Below are 12,212 nucleotides of genomic sequence, written 5' to 3' on the forward strand. Positions count from 1 at the left end.
CTCTAAAAAGGAAGCTTGCTTTTTCTTTAAAAAAAAAAAAAAAGAAAAGTAAACGGGGGCCAGGGAACAAACTGACCAAAATTATTGTGAAATCAAATCAAACAATTTTTATAATTTTTAAAATTATTTCAGAGTCACAAGTGGGAAAGGACAAAATAAAATCTATTTATTCAATAACTATTTACTGTAAATACCATGTGTAAAGTGACATGAACAAAAGATTATGAACCTTAAAATGACTGGATTCTCACCTGTTCAATCTCTTTGGTTTTTGATGCTATTGCTTTGGAGCGGCTGTTTAGCTGACTATCTTCAAATAATTCTATGCCATCTGCTGCATTTGACTCAGGTTCTTCTGACTGGTCAATGAACAATGGTGCTGTGGATCCTGCCTTTAAGAGAAATTAAAAATCTTTAATTGCTTTGTTAAAGGACATATAGCATTTCAGATAACTTGTATAGGCACTAACTTACAGATTATATTAAGAGAATGTGCTAAATTTAACCTGTTTTAAGAAAGCACTTTCAATTTCATTATGCATAATAAGCAGGAGAATTAGAGGGGAAAATTTTAAGTATGACAAAGCCTCTAGACTTATTTAATTCCAAAATTATATTTCATGTGATTTTAAGACACAGCTAGAAGGTTCTGTCCTATAACTATTCCTTAAGCAATCTATTTAAGAAATACTGAAGAGAAAAATTCTAATTGGAAGTGAGGGGTGTGTGTAAACATAAACATAAACTTGGGCCTGGCCAGTGTGGTGCAGTGGTTGAATGTCAAACCATGCCCCCAAGAGGTCGCTGGTTTGATTCCCAGTCAGGGCACATGACTCAGTTGCTGGCTCGATCCCCAGCAGGGGTCATGCAGGAGGCAGCCAATTTATGTGATGTTTCTCTCTCATCAATGTTTCTATTTCTCCCTCTCTCTTCCTCAATCTCTAAAAATCAATAAAAACATATTTTTTTTAAAAAGAACATGAAAAAGAGCTCTATTTTCAGAAGTTAAAACTACCTTGCTCCTATAGTATAGCCTAAAAATTTATTGAAATAAAAAGAAAACAATCCCCAAAAGCAATAACTTCTATTTTAGAACAATTCATTAATGAATAAATTATCCCACAAAAATGCCTTAACCGGTTTGGCTCAGTAGATAGAGCGTCGGCCTGCGGACTGAAGGGTCCCAGGTTCAATTCCGGTCAAGGGCATGTACCTTGGTTGCGGGCACATCCCCAGTAGGAGGTGTGCAGGAGGCAGCTGATCGATGTTTCTCTCTCATCGATGTTTCTAACTCTCTATCCCTCTCCCTTTCTCTCTGTAAAAAATCAATAAAATATATTTTAAAAAAATTATCCCACAAAAAGACTACAGCCAATTATTTGTACTTTCTAAAAACACTAGGGAAAAAAAATGAATGAGGAAAGACTTTTATTTTAACTACACTCATTAGTTTTTACAAAACTTTACTATATAACAAATGCCAAGCACTTCTCTAGAAACAACAGATATAATAATGAACAAAAAAGACAAAAGCTCTTGCCTTCATGTAGCACGCAGTAAGCAATTACTTAGAGTAAACTGAGCTCATGTATTTTACTGTTGCATATTTTAGGTGGGTGGAAGGTAAGGGAGGAAATATTTTAAAAGTTAGGATTTTTATGATTGAAGTTATGGCAAACAGCAGTAGGTTCAGAGAAGTCATAAGACATATTCCCCCTAGCCAATTTGGCTCAGTGGATAGAGGATCGGCCTGAGGATTGAAGGGTCCCAGGTTCAATTCCAGCAAGGGCACATATCTTGGTTGCAGGCTCCTCCCCAGCCCCGGCCCTGTTCGGGGCTCCTGCAGGAGGCAACCAATCGATGTGTTTCTCTCACATTGATGTTTCCCTCTGTCTTTCTCTCTCTCTAAAAATCAATGGAAAGATATCCTCGGGTGATGATTAACAACAACAACAAAAGACATATACTAATTACTGGTAGTTTTTCACCAGTAAAAGCAGTGGCATTCTAACACCTAGTGTTTTGTATTCTGCCACTTACTTAGAGAATGACTTGGCAGCATTTATCCAAATTTAGCACATGTCCCTTTTACCAGGCAAAGTTAGACAGAGAAAGGCAAATACTGTTATGATCACACTTTCATATGGAATCTTCAAAAAGAAAAAAATTCATAGAAAAAAAGACTAGATTTGTGGTGACCAGAGATGAGGGCTGGAGGAGGGGGGGAGGGGTACGGGGAGGGAGAGGAGTGCTGAGGGAGAACTGGATGAAGGTGGTCAAAAGGTATAAACTCCTAATTAGATATATACCATCCAAGGTTTTATAGGGAAAACAAGGTGTTTGAGATAAGAACTAGACAAGGAAAAAATTGTTTTAACAAAGGCAATATAAGGTCATCAGTGAAATACAAATACATAAAATTTTGTAATAGGAAGGAGAGGAAAGTGGAATCAAGAAAGATCTTGGATCTTGTTTTCTCAAACACTATTGATTTCACTGAATGAATCTGAAATGAGGACCACAAAGATGGGCATTCTTCACTGGGGACAATAGCAAAGATATTGAAGTAGAAAATGACATCTTATATGTGGAAAAACATAAATCACATTTTTGCATCTACATAAAAATGTTTAAATTTTCTTCTACAGCAAAAAAACAACAACAACCTGTTCTACTGGGACATTCTAGCCTTTACCTAATTTGCTTTTCATTCTGAGAGCCAAAAGTAAAACTCTCCTGGCTGTTTGTGTTAGGACAATAAATTATATCTCTATATAATTTGACTATAAACTCCTTGGCAGCTAGGATGGTGTCTTTAATGCAGTGTTTGACACAAGTAGATGAAGAATTAATATGCAGTGAATTTAAATAAACTATGAGAAAACCAGTACAGTATTATGTTCTGAAAACAAGTGCCTTAAAATACTAATCCTTAAAATAGGCACTATGAAAAACATTTCATAATTACTTAATTTAATAAATTATGCAAACTTCATTATTCATCCTCCTTTCACAGCCCATGGATGCGCATGTTAACATATTAAAATCTCTGAAAATTGCTGAATTATCAAAATCAACCTGACTCTTTTAAATCAAGCATTTCCCAAACATACTGGCTAGTAGAATCTTTTTATTTTTCTTCTTCAGACTATTAGGTCCCTTCAGAATTATTGTTTTATCAAATGCTTTGAGAAATTCTCTATTAGTGGCCAAATGGTAAACTTATAAAACGAAACAGAGGAATGAACTGCAACATTCCTGAATATTTATCACTAAAAGTATCATCCATTTCACTGGAGTTCATCTATAAGGTCTCCCTACCAAATTGCTTAAAACTATGTTGGTGGCAGCAAGAGAAGACAGACTGGAAACCTAAATATTTAATGTCTCTCTACTCATGAAAATGAACCTACATAGTACACAGACCATTATTTAAATAATATATTGTCACGGCTAAATTTAAGTGTGCATGCACATGCGCGCGCACACACACACACACACACACACACAGAGTACTATATCAAACTCTTTCCAGGCATCAAAGTCCTTTTTCTTTCCCAGCTTTTTCTTTCAAACCTGATACTAGTTTACAGATCTGAGGTCAAAATTCTCAAATACTCTGTATTTCAAAGAGTATGGATCACTGAAATGAGTAATCCTATAACAACTACCCAAGAACAAATGTTAACTATCTGAGCAAAATGTTAATAAGATATGGTGGGATTAAACTTTTAAACAAAAAATCGAGTATAAAATACTTAAATAAAAAATAGAGTATGAAATAAAAATTTCCTACCTGCTTTATTTCCAATATGAAAAAGTATCAATCTAACTTGAAAAACATTTTAGACAATGCTACGAACTTGATGCTGCTTGTCAATATTAATGATATACAACAAACACGCTACAGTAATCTCAATTCTACCCTCACACTTTGCCTTTGGTTCAACAGAAGATCATGCCTGATCTATGACATTCCTTATAGATTTTTATGGTTGTTTACTTCTCAATAATTCAAAATCTAGAAAATTATGGGCATATTTTAGAGAAAAAATAAGGTTTTAAAAATTTCTTTCCAGACCCAATGTAACTGCCTACTCAGAATCAAGATCCAGTCAAGCAATAATAAAAATAAGTAGCATATTTAAAGTCTGAGAAAGGTAGATCATCAGATTCTTTTTTTTAAATATATTTTTATTGATTTCAGAGAGGAAGGAAGAGGGAGAGAGAAATAAAATATCAATGATGAGAGAATCATCGATCAACAGGCCGCCTGCTGCACATCCCCCACTGGAGTCAAGCCCCCAACTGGGAATCAAACCGTGACCTCCTGACTCATAGGTCGATGCTTAAACACTGAGCCATGCCGACCAGGCATGAAATTCTTTTTCTAATTTAAGAGATTAAAAAATGATGGGGATGGGTAAGGTAGAATAAATATATCTTAATAAAGCCTTGCTAATTGAAAATAAAGTATTTAACAAACAACAATGTAGTGTGTTTGGAGGTTTTTTACTTTACCCTGAAAAAAATTATCAGTTCTCTAAAATAGCAATTTTGAAGTATTTATATGTTACTAATATAAAAATCATTATTCTAAATTAGCAAAGGAAATAAGCAAAATTAACCGATTAAATGTATCACTGTATTGTTCGTGCATTTAAATAGTATTGGAAAGGTACCAAAGATGGACAGACAGCTTGATGTTTTTGAAAAATGTATTCAAGAATATGTATAAATATCTATTTTACAGAGAGAAAATAAAATCTATTTTACAGCTACAATAAAGAGAAAACCTTTACCTAGTTAAGAATATTTGTTATCTAAATGGCAGATAAAAGAAAGTCTCCATTTGCATAAGGACAGGTAGGGTCTGTACAGGTTTGTACTTTTTGGAGCAGTGTATATTAGTTATTTTGGAAAGGATCTTTTCATAGTTTATGAAGATGTATGTAGGTATATAGAATATAGAATTCCAATGCTTGATCCTTTTTATCAAAGAACATTCCGTGAAAGGCATCCAAAACATACTGAAAAGCCATAAATCTCCTCCAAAGAAACATAATTTGTCATAGTACAAAAATTTGTATATTTTCTGCCTACTAAAATAATTCCTCAAGCACCAAATCTTGAATCTAAAATGCTTAATTTTGCCCATAAAACATCTATATTTCCCTATTAGAGATGTTATAAGCTATAGAGAAATTTTTCAGTTCATTTTCAAATATAACACAAACATTTCAAAACAATATTCTAAGGATCCAAAAATGCTCTCACCTTTTGGTACTCAAGAGTCATCAAAGGTCATAGGTAGTGCAAACAATGCATAATTTCATTTCTTGGGATATTTATGAAGTTAATTTGCATAAACTAGAATATACAACAGTGATGGCGAGCCTTTTAAGCTCGGCGTGTCAGCATTTTGAAAAACCCTAACTTAACTCTGGTGCCGTGTCACATATAGAAATTTTTTTATATTTGCAACCATAGTAAAACAAAGATTTATATTTTTGATATTTATTTTATATATTTAAATGCCATTTAACAAAGAAAAATCAACCAAAAAAATGAGTTCGTGTGTCACCTGACACGCGTGTCATAGGTTCGCCATCACTGATATACAATATAAATATAGCCCAAGACCCAAGGTCTAATTAGATTTCTGTTCTGAATTCACTGTTTTATCACTAGTGGCTTAGCATGATTTCTAGAGATACTTTTAACAGCGAAGTATAGATAGTACATTTTCATTTTATTCCATATTTATATTATTCTTACACTTCTAAACTATTGGAGATGTTGACAGTATAGTTGTTGAATTCAGTCATTCATATTCATACTATTACCGTATGTGATAAATTTTAATAATACATAAGAATAGTTTCCCCAAATATATTTTAAAATACTAGAATCAAATATTTTCTGCCCATAATTTAAAATCTAGACTAAAACTCTCAGATGGGAAACATAAAGGAGAAATGATGCCTTACCTCATACTCAGAAATTTCAGGTAAGTTACTTTCATCTGCCTTCTCTAGCTTCTCAGCAGCCCACTTGCTTGCAGCCTCAGCAAGTTCCTTTTGAGTTAGCTTACTGGGTTTGTCTAACACCTAATAAAAATAAAAGAACAGTTCTGTTACAATTCTCGAGGGCTTTTAAACTTCAAATACATCAAGAAGTACACCCCACATACACTTAAAATCATAGAAGCTTTCAAATACATCTAGAGAACAAGCACATTCTTTATTTGCTTTTTCAAAAATATTCAACATTGAATTCAAGTAGCAATTCATTTTGGACATATAGACTAGCCTTTTAATTCCATTTACGTAAAACTTCAGAAATTCATCTAAGGAACAAAAGACACTGACAATGAACTAATATACTAATAGTATTTAGAACATATTAAGACATCATATGGATTTCAACTTTCTAGTTGTAATTATATTCAATGAAATAAATAATGCCAAATCTCATCACGGTAAATTTCTAATTAGTGCAACAGAAAAGTCCAGATATGCTATTTTTATAATTTGTAATAAGTTATATAAATCTTACTCTTTACACAAAATCAATAAACTTAAAGTTCATTTTTAAAAGAGATTCTTTTTGTTGTTTTTATTTATTTTAGAGAGAAAGGAAGGGAAAGGGAAAGATAGAAACATCAATCAGCTGCCTCCTGCACACTCCCCACTGGGGATGTGCCCGCAACTAAGGTGCATGCCCTTGATCGGAATCGAACCTGGGACCCTTAAGTCCGCAGGCCGATGCTCTATCCACTGAGCCAAACCGGTTAGGGCAATTAATTCCCTTTTAATGTGCACGAATTTTGTGCACCAGGCTACTAGTGTTAACTATAATTTGAAATTTTTTAAAAAATTAACAATATTCCCTGTTTTACAAAGTAGTTGTGAGAATCAAGAGAGGTAACAGACCTGAAAGCATCTAGCATAATGCTTAGGAGTCTAGTTTTTCTTTCTTTTCCATATTCATTGTTATAAATCTGTTATAAAAACTAAAATATATTTGAAGATTGATCACTCCATGTGCTCAATATAAAAATGAAGAAAATAAAATGTTTTTCCTGGATTACATATGATTCTCCTAATACTTTTTACAGACCTATGTTATAGAATAAGATGTAAAAATTGTAAGGCAAAAATTAGAACAATTCTTTCCTTAGGCCCTTATGGTAACTGATTCCATTCTATTTTATTAGCATACATTTTCATCAACTAGGCCCTTCACCCCTCATCTTATCTCCACCTCTCCTCTAAAGTCACATCATTGGTTCCAAATATATCTCCTCTGGATCATAGCGCCAGTAATCCCTATGTTATAGTACACTACCACTTATAAAGTACTTGTATATGTAAACCAAAAAAAAAAAAAGTATTTTAATTAAATGGTATTCCATGAAGATGGCTAGGGTAGACTGTATTACCCCAATTTATAAACCAAGAAACTGAATATCAAAAACAAACAAACAAACAAAAAAACACACAAAAGAACAGTCATTTGCCAGTTACTAGTAAATCCTGAGCTGAAATTTAAAACTAGGTCTTCCAGTACAACAAGGTCCTTGACCTCCTTCCATAGCTTATTCAATTCACCAACCCACTGGCTTGCCATCCGTAATGTTTACTGGGAGATATGTGGCGGGATTCCACGGTTATTGAAGAAGCCTAAATATCTAAGTCCAAAGACCTACCCATACATAAAGTTAAAATGTATAAGTAATTCCTTTATTATTACTTAGTAATAGAATTTAAACGTTTTTTAAAAATTAAGAGGACAGCACACAAATGTATCAAAGAAGAAAATTACACCTTACTTTTTAGGGTATCTGTTTTATAGAGCAAAAACGAAACAAACATTGTAAGTTATCTCTAGTAATAAAGGAAGCAAAATCTTCTATAACTCAATCCTCTACTCATCTGTCATTAAATCTGTCCATTTAAAAAACTCTCATTTGAAACTAACTTCTAAAAGCAGAAAACAAATTCTGAAAAAAAGGCCTTTGACCTCCTACATGAGAGCAGCCATACTATTGAAAAGAAAAAGTCCTCCAACCAAATCAGGAAATCTAGGTAACAGAGCTCGCCAGAGCTACCATGTAACTCTGGGCAAAAGACAAAGGAAGGTGCACTTTGCAAATACATAAAATGATTCCAGATCTAAAATCTGAAATTCTGATTCCACCTTAAGACAAAAATGCAAACAATCTACATAAACTGTCAGACAAAAATATCTAAAATCTATTATCGTTTCCCACTAAATATATTTTAACATGTGCCACAAAATTTTATGTTGTAACTTGTTTTTTCATGGCATCATAGTTCAAGGTAAATGAGTATTTCATGTATAATAATTTAAATATCCACAGTGACTTGGATGGGCAAGTACTATTTGCTCCTCTTTCACTTCTACCTGACAAGAGAAACAAGCTGGTCTTTCAGGTAGGTAATGCACCTTAACAAGGCAAGACAGAAAAAGAAAATCCAATCCAGCGGTTCTCAACCTGTGGGTCGCGACCCCTGAAAATACATCCTGAATATCAGATATTTACATTACGATTCATAACATAGCAAAATTACAGTTATGAAGTAGCAACGAAAATAATTTTATGGTTGGGGGGAGGGGGGTCACCACAACATGAGGAACTGTATTAAAGGGTCGCGGCATTAGGAAGGTTGAGAACCACTGAATCAGTCTTTCCTATTCAAAACCCAGCATTCTAAAATCCTGATTTCTAGGAAAGCTCTAAAGATATATAAGTTGTCACAAAGACACCATTTTCTTTTCCTTTATGCAGAGAAGCGCTGTCACTTTAATAGCAGCATAAACTGTGTCTACTCTTGTGATATCTACCCTTGCTGAAAATCAAAATATACCAAAGACAGGAAAATAAAAAGAAGTGAGGAAAGAAGAGCTGTAACAACAGTAAAAGAGTGTGAGGTTAGTGAAGAGAATCTCTAACTATAGAGAACAGATAGAAAAAACAACACCTCAAAATTTTTAAGTTTTGAAAATTAGAACCAAAAATCATCTTTTCAACATGTTTTAGGATGCTGTGAAGGTACGAACTGGAAGAATGATGCAGTGAAGAGTAGTTATGTCCTTGAGAAAATTAACTTCTGAGCCTTTTCTATAAAATGGAGATATATAACTACATTTTAAAATTGCAATATAATTACAACCATAGTGTTACTTGAACACCTGTGTCACCTCACATAATTACTATTTCTTTTTTGTGGTGAGAACATTTAAGACCTCTTAGCAACTTTCAAGTATATGATATATTATTATTAACTATAATCACTATGCTGTACATTAGATCCCCAGAACTGTGACCAACATCTCGTCTTTTCCCCCACTTACCTTTCTCATCAATGTTTCTGTAAATTCTGCATTTTAGATTCCATGTATAAGTGAAATCATACAGTACTGTCTTTCTCTATTTCACCTAGCATAATGCCTTCAAGGTCCATCCATGTTGTAAAAGGCAAGCTGTCCCTTTCTCATGACTGAATAATATCCCATTGTGTGCATACACCACAACTTCTTTATCCATTTATCCACTGGGGGACACTAAGGTCTTAGCTATTGTAAATAATGCTACAATGAACATGGGAGCGCAGTTATCCCTTCAAGATCCTATTTTCATTTCCTTTGGGTATATACCCAGACATGGGATAGCTGGATCACATGGTTGCTCTATTTTTTAATTTTTAAGGAGCCTCCATACTGTTTTCCATAATGGCTACATGCAATTTACATTCCCTCCAACAGTATACGTACAAAGGTTCCCTTATCTACACACCTTCCTCAACACTTACCTCCTATCTTTTTAATGACAGCCATTCTAACAGGTTTGAGGTGACCTCTCATTGTAGTTTTGATTTACATTTCCTTAGTGATTAGTGATGTTGGCAACCTTTTCATGTACCAGTTGGTCATTTGTATACCTTCTTTGCAAAAGTATCTATTCAGTTTCTCTGAACATTTTTTAATAGAATTTTTGTTTTTCTCCTATTGAGTTATATAAGTCCTTTATATATTTTGGGTATTAATCCCTTATCAGATATTTGATTTGAAAATATTTTCTCCCATTCTGTAAGTTGTCTTTTCATTTTGTTGATGGTTTTTCTTTTACATACAGAAACGTTAATTTGATGTAGTCCCATTAGTTTTATTTTTTGCCTTTTTTTTTCCCCCTTGCTTTTGGTGTCAAATTTTAAAAATCACTGCTAAGACCAATGTCAAGCTTATCCCCTAAGTTTTCTTCTAGGACTTCTAAGGTTTCAAGTCTTCAATCCACTTCCAGTGGATTTTCACTTATAGTGTAAAATAGGGATACAATTTGTTCTTTTGTATGTGGCTACCCAGTTTTCCCAACAGACTTTATGGAAGAGACAGTTCTCTCCCCATTGTATAGTCTTGGTTCCTTGTTATAAATTAATTGACCATATATGCATGGGTTTATTTCTGAGTCTCTATTCTGCTCCATTAATCGATATGTCAGTTTTTATGCTAATACCATACTGTTTTATTATAATTTTGTAATATAGTTTAAAGTCAGTAACTGTGATGCCGCCAGCCTTGTTCTTTTTTCTCAAGATCACTTTGGGTACTTGGGGTCTTTTTTAGCTCCATATAAATGTTAGGATTGTCGTATTTCTGTGAAAAATGACACTGGAATTTTTATGGCAATTGCATTGAATCTGTAGATTGTTTGGATAGCATGGACATTTTAACAATATTAATTCTTCCAATCCATGAGCACAAAATGTCTTTCCATTTATTTTTTACCTCTTCAATTTCTTTCAACCATGTCTTATAGTTTTCAATATACAGATCATTTATCTGCTTGGTTAAATTTATTTCTAAGTATTTCATTCTTTTTTATGCTATTATAAATGGGATTATCTTAATTTCATTTTCTTATAGTCCCTTTTGGTGTATAGAAATGCAATTTATTATTCCTATATTCATTTTGTATCCTGCAACTTAACTGAATTTATTAGTTCTAACAATTTTAGTGTAGACTCTTTAGAGTTTTCTATAGTGTTATGCTAGCTGCAAATAGAGACAGTTTTATTTCTTCCTTTCCCATTGGAAGCCTTTGATTTCTTTTTCTTGCATAACTGCTCTAGCTGGGACTTCCAGCACTCTGCTGACTAAACATGGTGAGGGTGGGCACCCTATCTTGCTCCTGATGTTAGAAAATGCTTTTAGCTTTGCACCACTGAAAACAATGTTAGCTATGGGCTTGTCACATATGGCCTTTATTATGTCAAGGTACGTTTCCTCTATACTCAGTTTGTTCAGAATTTTTATCATGAGTGGATGAATAGATGTTGAACTCTGTCAAATGACTTTTCTGCATCTACTGATATGGTCATATAATATTTATCCTTCATTTTGTTCATGTGGTATAGCACATGGATTGATTTATGGATGTTGAAACATCCTTGCATCTATGAAATAAATCCCACTTCATCATGATGTCCATCAAATATGTCCCAACTGAACATTCACTGCTACCTGGTTATGGTCAAGATGAGCAAGGGCAGCAGTAAATACTAATTTTAGCATAACCTGTGAAACAAAATCTATGATAAAACTGCTCATTCACTCTGGTAGCTACTTTCAAGCTGTGGTTACTTACGATTCAAATTTTTAAATGCAAATTACCCCCATTATGACAATAAAGAATAAAAGCATCTGTACTAGACAGTCCATATCGTTTACTTTGTAATTCCTCTTCAAATTGATTTTATAAATATAACAAACCTTTGATGAAGGAACTGTTGAAGAACTTGAGGGTGAAGTGTCTCTTGATGTTTTCAAAGACTGAACAGGTCTCTCTTTATCTACATAAGAAAATGTACAATGAAATTTTTTAGCTCATCTGTTTTCAATTAATGTGATTTTGTATTTGAATAAACAAGGGGAGTATACACTTATTTTAGTACTTAAATCGTCCACTACATTATTAAATTAAACCAGTTAATATTTAAATCTACTGATCCTTCTAAGAGGCTGAGCACCATCAAAATTTTTAATTAACCTAGAATGAGTGGACATCATATCTGGGCATCTGTATAGGCCACGCCAATGCCAGTTTGCAAACACAGAACTACTGAAAGGCAAAAATAAAAAATTTTAAATCATAAATGCTTCCTCCTCCAAGTTCTTAACCCTTTGAG

General features: G+C 33.5%; 1 protein-coding gene across 15 annotated transcripts in view; it reads right to left on the bottom strand.

The window, feature by feature from the left end:
* PPHLN1 (periphilin 1) overlaps positions 1 to 12,212 on the bottom strand; it is a 118,858-nt gene that overhangs the window by 57,767 nt on the left and 48,879 nt on the right. For all 15 annotated transcript variants that reach the window (XR_002828716.1, XR_002828715.1, XR_002828714.1 and 12 more), the window contains 3 exons: positions 11,797 to 11,876; positions 5,991 to 6,110; positions 252 to 392 (listed from right to left, as the gene is read on the bottom strand). Coding sequence is in view for 8 of the 15 variants with exons in the window: in XM_023752280.1 (XP_023608048.1) it covers positions 252 to 392; positions 5,991 to 6,110; positions 11,797 to 11,876 (341 nt within the window). In the remaining 7 variants the exon portion in view is untranslated. The remainder of the gene's footprint in view (positions 1 to 251; positions 393 to 5,990; positions 6,111 to 11,796; positions 11,877 to 12,212) is intronic.

This window comes from Myotis lucifugus, unplaced genomic scaffold (assembly GCF_000147115.1).
Source record: "Myotis lucifugus unplaced genomic scaffold, Myoluc2.0 scaffold_30, whole genome shotgun sequence".
Taxonomy (NCBI): Eukaryota; Metazoa; Chordata; class Mammalia; order Chiroptera; family Vespertilionidae; genus Myotis; species Myotis lucifugus.